General features: G+C 43.6%; 1 protein-coding gene across 10 annotated transcripts in view; it reads right to left on the bottom strand.

Annotated features, from left to right (window-relative positions):
- The window catches only part of cpeb3 (cytoplasmic polyadenylation element binding protein 3), a 36356-nt gene that overhangs the window by 20234 nt on the left and 3673 nt on the right, over positions 1-12449 (bottom strand). For 6 of the 10 annotated variants that reach the window (XM_070976882.1, XM_070976881.1, XM_070976883.1 and 3 more), the window contains one exon: positions 6707-6860. In XM_070976882.1, the coding sequence (XP_070832983.1) occupies positions 6707-6860 (154 nt within the window). The remainder of the gene's footprint in view (positions 1-6706; positions 6861-12449) is intronic. The other 4 variants (XM_070976884.1, XM_070976885.1, XM_070976880.1 and 1 more) reach the window with 1 other exon arrangement.

Consider the following 12449-nt stretch of genomic DNA (forward strand, 5'->3'; position numbering starts at 1 on the left):
TGCACAGAATCGTGCATTGGTAAATGTGTGGGTGGTCTATTTGTTAGTCCTCCAACCAAATTATAGGTTTTAAAGCCAAATGTCTGACTGGCTGAAGTGTCCTTGGGAATGAATCCCTTATAGCTCCACAGCAGACTGTGCACTTTGACCTTCTACCACTGCTTTTGGCTGAGGATCAATAAAGTACTACATTACGCACTAGAAACTAGTATTCTTGCACCATTGAACACATTGACAATCAAAGGTGTGACTTTGCTGATAGGAGGGCAAAAGTCACTACACTGCTTGCCTTTCCGTCTACACTGGTCATTTTGGGTGACGGAGGGGGACAGTTGCCCTCCTTAAATAGTTCTGGGCATGTGCCATCTGCTTCCCCGAGGAGGTGATTGGCAGGGCCTGAGGGGCCCCCGAGTTGTTGTTGCTGCCGCTGCTCTTCTGGTGACATTTCCTCATCGAGAGCCTGAGCTATTCTGAACCTCCCCATGATGGTTGCACAGCAGCACAGCCACTTGGGAGACACGCCATCCACTTCCTTAGGCACAGATCCAACAGTTCCTCCCTTTCACGCGCCTGACAATCTTCAGACTGGACTGTGACCTCGCTGTGACCGCTTCGGGAGAAATGGGATAAAGAGCAGGGGATGGATTAGCTGGACATAGCTAGTGCCCATCAGTTTGGGATCTGGTGCCCTGAAGAAGACACTCCGAAGTTGTCATTGTGGGGGAGTACGAGGGTTTAAGAAAAGCAACTTTGAAGGCTGTAAAGAAATGTGAATCTCTCAACTAAGAAACTGGTCTGTTGACAGAGCATGTGATCCTGTCGAAGGTGCAGAGGATTCAAAAAGTCTAGAAAAGCAAATAGGGTTGGGACCTTTGGTCTACATATGCTGACTATCAGAAACTGCTGAGGGCTATATGAGTACCATGCTTCAAGTTCTGAAACGGATACATTTTCACAAGATTCCATGTGGCAGACCACCACCGACTGTGTCCCACCTGGAGCTCCTCTCAACTGCCTTGGTCACGTTGTGCTCCCTCTGTTCCACATTATAGCACATATTTAAGCCCCCAATAACACCTCTAGGAGAAAGCTCCAGCAGGAGTTACAAGAGCAGAGTGGGAGTGCCAACAGCAAGGTGTGGAAATGTTAGCACAGATGAAAAAAAAAAAAAAAAAAACCTCGGCAGCAGGGAGCCCCAAAGCTGCACTCCTTGCTGACGACTGCCAAAGAAACCTTCAATTACCAAGACTACACTGGCATAAAGGGGTGAAAAAAAAAAAGAAAGAATTGACAATACCCACTGAGGGGCATGTGTTTTGCACACAGCCGACATTCAACTGGTAAGGCTGAGAGGGATGGATGTTTCTGTAACAAACCTGTTGAGAGAGTTATTTTATTTTATGTGCCTCCATTTGTCTGTTTGGCCTACTTCTTTCCCTTCAGACCAGCTCGACTTGAACCCAACAACCCTTAACAAGATGATTACAACAGGGCCAAAGTTCCTTCAGCTATCAAGTCATAAGATGTGAAACTATATAATATTAGGTACACTATGAAACACAAATGATTAGGGCATATTTCTACACATAAATCCCCAAATATGCCAACCGCCCGCTCATTTATAGTTCCATAAAAATAATCATCATAAAACTATTAAATGCCCATCATATAATGATAGGATTTCCAGAATCCAGTTATGCCTGCTGCACAACTTGGCAGTGACAGTAACATTTTCAATAGTATTTCATGGCTTGTGAGATCTGGACAAACCATGATTTTAATAGACAAAACAAGCCCAGACTTGTTTTGTTGCCTGAACTGGATTAGTTCAGTCATGCTTGCAGGAGTCATGAATTTTCCACCACAACAAAACATAACACTCTGACAGTGGGGTTTATGGGAAGCAAGGTACGATTTAACCTTTAACACGGCGAACAAACACATCATCTTATCTCTACAGACTCATTAATGGCTGTTTAAAGTACAGGGCATCTCTGTGGCATTGCCATCCAAGTCCAGCTTGTCAGCCAAACTTCAACCCAGGAAAGTGTTTTAAATATTGACCTTTCACCTAAGGTTAAGCTCAGGTGACCCCCCTTTGAGCCCTAAACAAAAACAAAAGTTCACATAGCCTTCCTCTTCCAAACAAACATGATCTCTGAGGACCTAGTTAAGACAGAGGAAGCTTTTTCTTCTTGGCTAAAGCTGAATCTTTAACTAATAAGGCTCTAAACCTTCATTCTTAGCTTAAACCTCAGTCTTACACCACAACTAAACCTAACATAGAGACAGAAAGTGCTACATAAAGCTACCCACCCCTTCCTATCATTAAAGCACCTTAATCACACTCTTACTCATCTCACCTGCTCTGCGCTTGCAATTCTTGTTTTCTTCCTGAAACAAGCCTGTGAGTCAACTCTTATCTATTGACCGATGCTCCTGTCAACAAGTGCACGCAGTCAAACAACACCAGTGTTTGCTCTCTGTCCACTACTGGCTTCAATTATAGCCGACACCTATCTGTTACAACAACATTAGACCTCAAACAGGCTGTTAACCAACACATGGGTGACACCCAAACACACCGCAGCCTGGAGAAATCAGTGAAAAGCTGCTTGTGTGAATCTGCAACCCTGATTCCAAAAAAGTTGTGACACTGTGTAAAACATAAATAAGAACAGAAACCAATCATTTCTAAATGAACTGTGTTTACAGACAGTTTAACCGAAGTGTTCCTGAGCCCATGTATTAATATCCTTTACACAATCATGTGTTCACAAAGTGGTGACCCTTGCTCCATCCTCACCTGGGAGTCTTTCCAGGATGCCCCTTACGTGGACCAATGAACCTGTTTACCTGTGAAACGTTCCAAACAGGTGTTTTTGGAACATTCCACAACTTTCCCAGTCTTTAGTTGCTCCTGTTGATGAGGTAAAACAATAACGGATTGTGCTGTTTTCAGTATATATATCTAAAAAAAAATAGCAAATGATGACAATCTGCTTTACATATCACACAGTGTGTCAACTTTTTAAAATCAGGGTTGTAAACCAGTTAGCGTTCCTCAGAACGATGGCCTGTGGTGTTATTAATTCAAATAGTCTGTCCCCAGATAAATTAATGCACAACAAATTGAAGAAACTGATTCAATATTTGAAGCAACTCCTCAAAGAAATTTCCAAACATTAATAGGTTGTGGGCTGTGCAGTGTGAGCTTTTCTAAACTGGCTCACTTTGAGTTTTTTTTAACTGGTCTTCAGACATAATATGTAATGAAAGAGTTTCACATATTTCATAAATACTCTTGGTGAGAGTTCGATGAGATGACCAGCCTCATGTCCACATGCTAAATATGAAACTAGTCATACTTACACTTTTGTATGTATTAAACAAACAAGATCTAACTTGTTTATTTGTTTGCTTTAGAGCTGCTGCTAGTCTGTCAGTTTTCACTTTTGGACCTAACCAGGCAAGTTGTTTCACCCTTCTTCCAGTCTGTTTTGCACTTTCACACAAAGAGACAAATCGTAACCGACGCATGAGTAAGATCATGTGAGTCAGACCAGCTGAGGCAATGTGTGTGTGTGTTCATTGTGACACTGTGGGTGGATAGGATCCACACACAGCTCGAGGACTTAAGGGACTTATTAACACTGTTGAGTCTCTCAAATGGCTGGTGACAACTTTGAGATTGTGTGTGTGGCTGCATGCTGCAGACACAGTATCATCGTGACGGCCTGAGAGACAGTGTGAGGTGAGACTGCTTTGCATGGAATGTCACAGTTGATTTACATGTCAGGAACAATTTGGATGTGTGTGTCCTGTGTGTGTGTGTGTGTGTGTGTGTGTGTGTGAGAGACAATGTTACTGGCAGCGATGGTGGTGGCTGTTGTCAAACTGGTGGTGTTTTTCCAGGCCAAGGGGAAAATCTCTGGTGTGTATGTTTGTGTGGGGGTTCAATGCTCTCCACACGTGAGCTCAGCTGACCCACTTCAGGAACTACACGCAGACCAGCGCGTGTGTGTGTGTGTGTGTGTGAGGTGCTACAGAAAGGGCCTGCTTGTTCAGACGTCCCCGCGGCCCTGTTCTCCTCACCCAGGAGTAAAGAGCTTTTCCAAAGTTTGAGAGGATCGCGGGAATAAAGAGCCTCTCTCACAGATAACACACACACCCTTTGAAGCTGACTCTTCTCCAAACAAGTGGCAGAAAAAAAAAAACTGGTTGAATTGAGATGGCCTCGCCCTCCTCCCTGAGAGAAAGAGAGGGGTGTGGGTGGGGTCACCTCACACTCTCTTTAGAAGACCCACCGATTCTCATTCTGATCACGGCACAAGTGCTTCTCCGGCTTTATAAAAACACACACACATACAGGGACTCATAAAACACTTGAGGAAAAACAGCTATTCTAGTCACAATGAGAAGTATGTGAGAAATGTCTGTGATGGGATGGATGTGGGTGAGACCCATTCAGTCTGGAATGCAACACTGGGCCGACTGGGTTAATTAGTTTTGACTGGTAGTTCTCACCAGTGGGTCATATCCTCAAAGCGGGACGTCAGTTTTCACTTGCTATCATCTAGCCTTGACTACGTAGGTTTCAATTACTGGCCTAGATCTGCGATTTCAAATTTCAAACTAAAACATCCAAATCATGTCATCTGCATGGTGCTTCAGTCAATAACGCGATCATATTGCCTGTGCTCTGCTTTGCAAATGCATCTTAATCCACTAAGAGGATGCTTTTGGGGAAACAAAGCCCTCGTCACTCTATGAGATTTTCAATCCATACTGTGCAGCAGCCAAGAGGTAAAACAACAAAACCTCACGACCGCAGCATTAGATGCTCTGTCATCTTTGCTGCAGTGCGAGGGCGCAGCTGAACCGAGCCCAGCCGGTTCCACGCCTCTGAATCGCCACCCGCCTCTGATGTTTTTAGTGAGTCAGACAGGCGTGCTGTCATACTCACTGGCAGCTTTTTAATTCTCAGACTAACTGACCAATCAGAGTTTAGAGGGCATTAAATGTACTAAAATTGGGGACATCATTCTCTGACATAACTTAGACAAGAAAAAAGGCATCACAAACATGGCACTGAGTGTGGATGACATCAGCGCAGCTCTGCTCCTACAAACCGCTACCACACCTTCAGAGCCAACTGGAAATGACATGAGCAGGACAGACGTGTGGCTTGCAACAGACTGGGGCAAAACAAAAGACCCCTCCCCCCTTCCCTACAGGAAATCAGCTGACATGAACACGTCAGGCAGAATTCTATGAAACAAAACGTAAATTCATTCGGCTAACTCGGCCCTTTACAACCCGACCAAGCCCAACCGGCCCTGCCATATTTGAGACCCGAAGTTACGTGCCTTAATGTGCTCATTTGAAATGTTAAAGCAGAGGAAAAAGCTCTGATCTCCAGCAGCAAAAGCGCCAGCAGTGATGGTTTTTGTAGTCGATCACACAGCAGAGCGGGCCGAAGCGTAGAGGCCCTTCTTCCACAGTGTGTAGGTACGCTGGCAGGGTGGAGCTGCTCTGTGGTTGACACGGTAGCTTACCGCAGCCCCACGCTGTCTACATGACGCAGAGAGGGGTAAACAAGCGCAGAGAGATGCAGGAATGCACGCCCATGTCCATGTACCACCCTCCCTGCCTGCCTTTCCTTGGATCTGCTGCGTCTCTGCTGTGCTTTGATAAACAATCGCGAGGAAAACCCTGCAGGACATTACGACACCTTTCCAGTGAAGTCAGGCCCAGCCAGGATGACCACTTTAACAATGCTCTCTCTCAACACAACACTGGGAAAACAGACTCCACGCATGAGAAAGCAACATGCTCTGCTCATTATTTACCCCTCCCACCAATCTTTCCATTGTTAAGATGGGAGGATGGGGGAGCATGAAACCCCTACACCCAACCTGACAGGGCCTCATCTGGGAGAGTGGATCCAGAGTTTTTACAATAGACACGTGACCTGCGCTACAAAAATATTGGCTTAGAAGGCCTTAATGGGTGTGAGGAGAGATTTCTTAACACTGTTTTGATAATTTAATAAATTCTCTATACTTCTCAGGAGGTGAAACATTCATTTATTTTAGTTTAAATCTGCATTATACCGTTTCAAAAAAACTGCCTCTGTGTATCGGGGTTGCTTAGAAACACTGATTCGATCTTCAGGCTATGACTCAGTCGTGGCATGTCTAAGTCCACAATCAGGTCTGATTTCTGAATTCTGCTTTGTGGCGATCATGCCACTGAGGAAACACGCAAACCACAAACACACTCAATCACTCAACATTTAAGCTCACAGCATGTTCACTCAACAAAGGCGCAAGCCACGTGCCACTATCACTGCATCCACTGATTCCAATCAGTTGAGAGGGAACAGGTGAAGAAGTAGAAGAAAGGGCAAAGGAAAAAGCAATTTGCAAGTGTGACCAGACGAGTTCACATCTGGTCCACTCACGCACACACAGAAACAAACAAAAATTCGGTGAGATTTTGCAGGTAAGGCTCATTATGTTAATTATTCATTTCTATTTCTAACAGAAGATGATGATCCCTACTGGATTGGTTCAGAGATTGGCAAATAGAGCAAAAGAAAAACAAATGTACCCACAGATGATATATGCCCATGAAGCCAAAACAAAAACAAAACAAAAAACAACCCAAATACTGTAAGCATGGACGTATGAATATTCCTAACCTGCAAAATGATTCCTCCATATAATATCAGCGATAGTCATTGGTGGGCCACCGGCAGGGTGTGGTTTACCTTTGTCATGGTCAGTCCTTATCATATCCATTAAGGAATTCTCCAAAGAGTGCAAGCTAAAAGCATCAAAGGGCCGATTCCGGTCCTGCAACACAGTAAAACAGGAAGAGGGTTAGCAGATCACAGGCGGCAACTCGCATGCATCAACAGCTCCCATTTTTGGTAAAAAAGCAGCAAAGGATGGGATGCTTTCGTAACTCATCTAGACTAATGTAAGATAAGGAAGTGAGACGTGATGTATTTGGGGGGGGGGGGGGGGGGGGGGCAGAATGTATGTGTCAGCCTTGGGGGTGATGGTGAATACAGCTGATACTGAAAAGGAGATATGAATCCTCATCAGAGGCTTCTTAAGCCTTTTCACATCACAAAGCTGCAGTGAAAGCACAGACACGATTCTGCCCGGAGGATCTGTTTGGATTTATGTCATTTAGTGCAAACTTCCATAACTGTCAAGAATGAGGGTGGAAAGAGAGCAGAACATTTAATCTATGATCGAGACAGTTTCTCTTTGTGCCTCCTTGTACTTGATGAAATGTTCCTCACTTTGCTTGTGACCATCTGGACATTCAGTCCAGGGAATCTTTCATTTCGACTGATTAAACAGTTTGATAATCAATCATTTAAATACATTTTTAAACAGATTCTCTGGTTTCAGCTGTTCAAATGTAAATACTAGTTGGTTTTCATATTCCCCTGTGAAGGTTAACTGAATATCTTTGGCTTTCTTTGGCTATATCTCTGGAAACTTGAGATGAACACTATTTTCTGATATTCAATAGACCAAACGATTAATCGATTAGGCAAGAAAATACTTGGCAGATCAACCACTCATTAAAAATAATCGTTAGTAGATATTAGCCCTAGATTATTGTAAAGCAATCTGTCAACACTAGATTAACTCTGCTAATAAGAAGTGAGTGACGGCGGCAGGCTCGGGCATTGTATTCTATTGTTTCAATACGAGTGCAAACAGTTAGTACAGCACAGTACAGTACAGTACAGTACAAGTACAGATGCCGATATGAGACTTCTTAACCTTACAAATACAACTACAAATATATATAAGTGTTTCTGCAAAACCTGTTCAAAAGAAGCCAAAGGTCTCAAGTGCTGCCGAAGTAACTGAAGCCATACAAGAGCTTGGAAAACATTTTGATTTAAATCATGAAACACTTGATCAAAGACTAGCTGAGGATTATGTGAAGACGTTATGAAAACATGATGCTATCTAGACAATTCAACTGGACAGGAACTCGAGGTGCTCCATGATGTTTAAGCTCTTCACCCGAGGATTTCCAAGAAACAAATTTCCTGAGGCACAATGGCCTGAGTCCAGAACTGGACCATCAATACTGCACCAAACACCTCAAGATTAAACCGCTCAGTGCTGATGAAATGCTCAGACGCCCGCTGTGTGTGAGTGGATTTATGAGAATGGCATGCGTGCCAAAGGTAAAGCCTGAGAGCGCGCCTAACCGGAGCTGGAGGCTGTAGCCTTGGCAGCTGTGTCCTGTGTCCGCTGCCCAAGCCGGGGCCACATTGTTTGCACACCACAGCTATTGTTGCCCATTCGGCTGAGCATTCAAAAGTGTTATTCCCTTCACTCTGGACCCGACAGCGCCACGTAGATAAAAATCTGCCCACTTGGTACAAACGGTAAACACTTGAAATGCTGAGCTTTTAGTTTTCTCCCCCTCCCCTCCTCTCTGACACATGTGGATGAGCACAGTGAGGGGTGGGGGTTGGAGAGCTCGCCGCAGTCCGACGACCTAAAGAGATACGTACATACACAGAAGCCTCGAACAGACTTTACTGAGCATGTGGAACGCAGGTTGAAGTTTGACCTCTCGTCACTACACTGCAGCTCATCTTTCCTCATGACACATAAACAAGACATAAGAGAAAGCTGAGGGAGATCATGGTCAGAAACAGACCAAGCCGGTAAGACATGGCCGAGTACCTGCTTTTAACGAAGAACATCTGCTCAGTGAGGTGAAGGGTTGCCAGGTTCAGAAGCAGATGGTGGATTTATCATCTTTAGTTTTCTTACTTTATCAGGTGTAGAAAGTGCGAGCAGCAGTGAATTCATGTTATGTTTCGCCTTCATGATCAGCTTCAGTGCCGCTCAACCGACCAATCAGCGGGAAGAGAAATAAATCTCTTCCCGCAAAGAGTGACAAAGCAGGTATACCCTGTCTGATATTTGGATTACATATTACACTGACTCTTAGAAAAAAACGTCTTCACAACTTTATTAAAGCCTCTTTAAATCCGTTAAATGTCACCCAAAAATATACAATCCTATATTCATAACCAGTAAGAGTTACTCCATTGAAGTAGAGCTGCAACGGCCGGATTAATCGATTAATCAGTCGAAAGAAAATGAACTGTGAGCTATTCTGATCATTTGATTCAGTTGTTTTTAAAGATGGTCCTAGGTTGTACATGAAAGGTTTTGCTGTTTTTTTGTTGTTGTCTATGATAAATGAAGAGCCTTTGGGGTTGGAAGCACTCCAGAGACATCACTTTGGGCTCTGGGAAGCATAAGTTTTGGTTAAATATTTGATAGACTAAATGATGAATCAACTAATCATGGAAATAATCAGCAGACTCATTGATAATGAAAATAATAAGCAAATCATTGCCTTTGCAAAGCTGGAAAAATATTTTTCTTTGTCTTTTTCTCTTTTGCTTGATGAATGATTTTGATCATTTTCTGTCCATGTCTGTCAATTTATCGACCAATCGTTTCCGAACAAACATGAACATTCACAAAGGGCGTGAGCCAGCGTGCCCTCTGCTCCCTGGCACATCCAGCAGTTGGCTGCGCCTATGGATCCTGACCTAAGTATAGCTTATTTAAACACATACAGGGTTTAATCCCTCTTATCTGAAAGCTAAGATGAGACAAAAGCATGGGCTAAATAGAATGGTGAGTTAAGGTGGCAAAAAAAGCAAAAATGACACAAGAAACAAGCTAAACAAGCTTGAATACCTCAAGGAAATCTCACTGGTTACACCCTCAAACACGTCGAACCTCCTGCCGTCTCACATGACCATCAGACAACATCTGACTGTGAGACTCCACCTGTCAGTCTACCTACCAACCTCTAACATCTTGATCTTGATACGATGTGATTACGATCACAGAGGACCACACAAGCCACTAACATCATTTCACATCACGGTATCTCCCGAGAACCTCATGTGACTTTGTGTCTCAAGCCTCACGCTGACATGTTAAGTTGAATTCCACACATTCCTCCACCTTTTGGTGGCAGCCAGCAGCAGGCGAGTGCGAGCGCACATCAGAGCGCATGGGACTCAGCATTTCATCCTTCGCTTCATCTGTGCCGCCTGAAGAATACTGAGGGAGATCAACAGAATGACAACAAGCACACCTGTCACCAGCTGCCCACATGACAGTGCGGGACCAGTGTGCGGAGTCCTGTCTGCTGCTCCGCTCAGGAATTTGCCTGAGTTTCACTTCGGTAAACAGCACAGTTGACATGTGGCACTCTGACCTTGCATCCTGGTGATAACTCCTCACCAATTATGGGTGTAATTGCTAAACAGCTGAGTGTGAGCTCCAGCCAGGATTGCATCACTGAGGTACTCATAAGCCCTTAAAAATACCCCCTTCTATTAAACTGATATCAATTAATAGCAAAAAATGCTTGCATGCATGCATACATATATACACACACACACACACACACACACACACACACACACACACACACACGCACACACACACCCACACACACACACACAGCAACACTTGACCACAGTACAGTGCTTCATCTGTGCTGTTTGCCTGAGTTTCACTTCAGTAAACAGAGCACTCCACACAGCATGACATGTGGCCCCCTGACCTTGTCTCCTGGCGATAACTGGAGCTGTAATTTGGCCAAGTCAAGAGAAAAGAGATAGAGGCCCTCAGCAGAGGAAACTGTGTAATAAAGCCCAGGGAGGCCTGACTGACACACACAATCATTATCTCCTCAAAAGGCTATACGTTTCAAGCCGTTTGGAATTTCAGCCTGCGCCGGGCCGTGTGTCGTCTGCACATGCAGTCCTCTCAGTAACAGGTTAAAATTTTGGCTGGCTCCATTCTCCTGAGTCATTGCTTGATCAGGTGAACAAATACTCCTTTTTAAGTCAGCCCGTGACTTAAGGGGGAGGCTTATTTTTGATGTCGACTTGTTTGTCGGGCAGCGTCGCTAAACATAGGGGCTAACACATGACGATCCATGTGAGGAAGCCATGGGATGGTTCATGTTTGTATACTCTGCAATCAGACACGTCAATCAAGGCAGCATGCGAAGTGAAATGAGTTCTAAACAGTCTGGAACAGACTCTCTGGTGTCCACTGTGCTGGTGAACAGAGATGAGTCTTGTGGAGTACAGTGAGAGGCATTGACTGATAAAGGCAGAAATGGAGGAGGACATTGGGACTGGATGGGGAAACGGCAATGTTTACTGTGTTACGTTCACTAACAAATGCTTGTTACAAATTGTGATATAACCCAACAGCCTAGAAGTGTTATTCAACTTAAAGCTACTTTGCCTGTCAGCTGACAGTTTTTCTTGACGTAAAACCTGAATAAAGATTGCTTTCATTATCGTGCAGGAAAAACATAAACATTTAGAAATGTCAGCACTTATTTGATGTCAAATATTTTGTGGAATATCACAATAACATATGCACTGAGGCTTCTTAGTGTAAATTGCAAAAAAAAAAAAAAAAAAAAAAAAAAAAAAAAGCCCTCTACCTTCCGAGTTTGACCTGCGCTCCGCTTCCGCCTCTGCTACCCCGCCCACTATCCAATCACAAGCCAATCAAATGCGACTACGGATGTTGCCTTTAGGTACTGTCAGAAATCTTTCACATAAGATAGAGCGCATATAAACTACCATCGATGTTGAAAACAGCGACAGAAATATAAAGAAGAAAGCAGCTGAACTGTGTTAAAATGGCAACACTACTAATACCAATAATAATAACAACAACAACAGTAATAGCAATACATATGTGTATTATTATTTGTTTTTTTTTAATAATGAGCGTACATATTCATGTCATAGAATGTACTGTAGGCTATTTTACAAAATGTATCACAGAAAACAAGACATCTTTTCCTGATTTTTGTGGTGAACTGGAAATCAAGTAAGTGTACACGTGACATTTCAGTCTGACTTTGGAAGCGTACGAGGTGAACCTGAATGCGTCATGTGTCCTTTAAACCTCATGGAGAGTGAGCTGGCAAAGGAAAATTAACCATTTAACGCGATAAACCGTGCCCAGCGACCGTTTCTGTGATGGACTCGGTGGTGTTAGGCTTTGATTTTCAAAAGTTAGCTATGATCGATGATTAATATTCAAAAGGCTCGCTGTCTCATTCGATTCAGTTTGACTTCACAACACAATCTGCCAGCCTGCAAGCCACATAAAAATATTACTGTTACCGGCAAAATGCGATTGTCAATTGTCAGTTCAACTAAGCCACATAAATCAAAGCTTCGGCATATCACACATCTAAAATAAATGTCTTTTATACCGATTTATCTAAATCAAGTCATAATGAATGCCTCTGCGAGTACGACCTAATTGGTAACCTATGATCACTGTGAGACAGACAAGCTGTGGGAAAATAATCGACAAGGGTATGGT

This window comes from Chaetodon trifascialis, chromosome 13, assembly GCF_039877785.1.
Source record: "Chaetodon trifascialis isolate fChaTrf1 chromosome 13, fChaTrf1.hap1, whole genome shotgun sequence".
Taxonomy (NCBI): Eukaryota; Metazoa; Chordata; class Actinopteri; order Chaetodontiformes; family Chaetodontidae; genus Chaetodon; species Chaetodon trifascialis.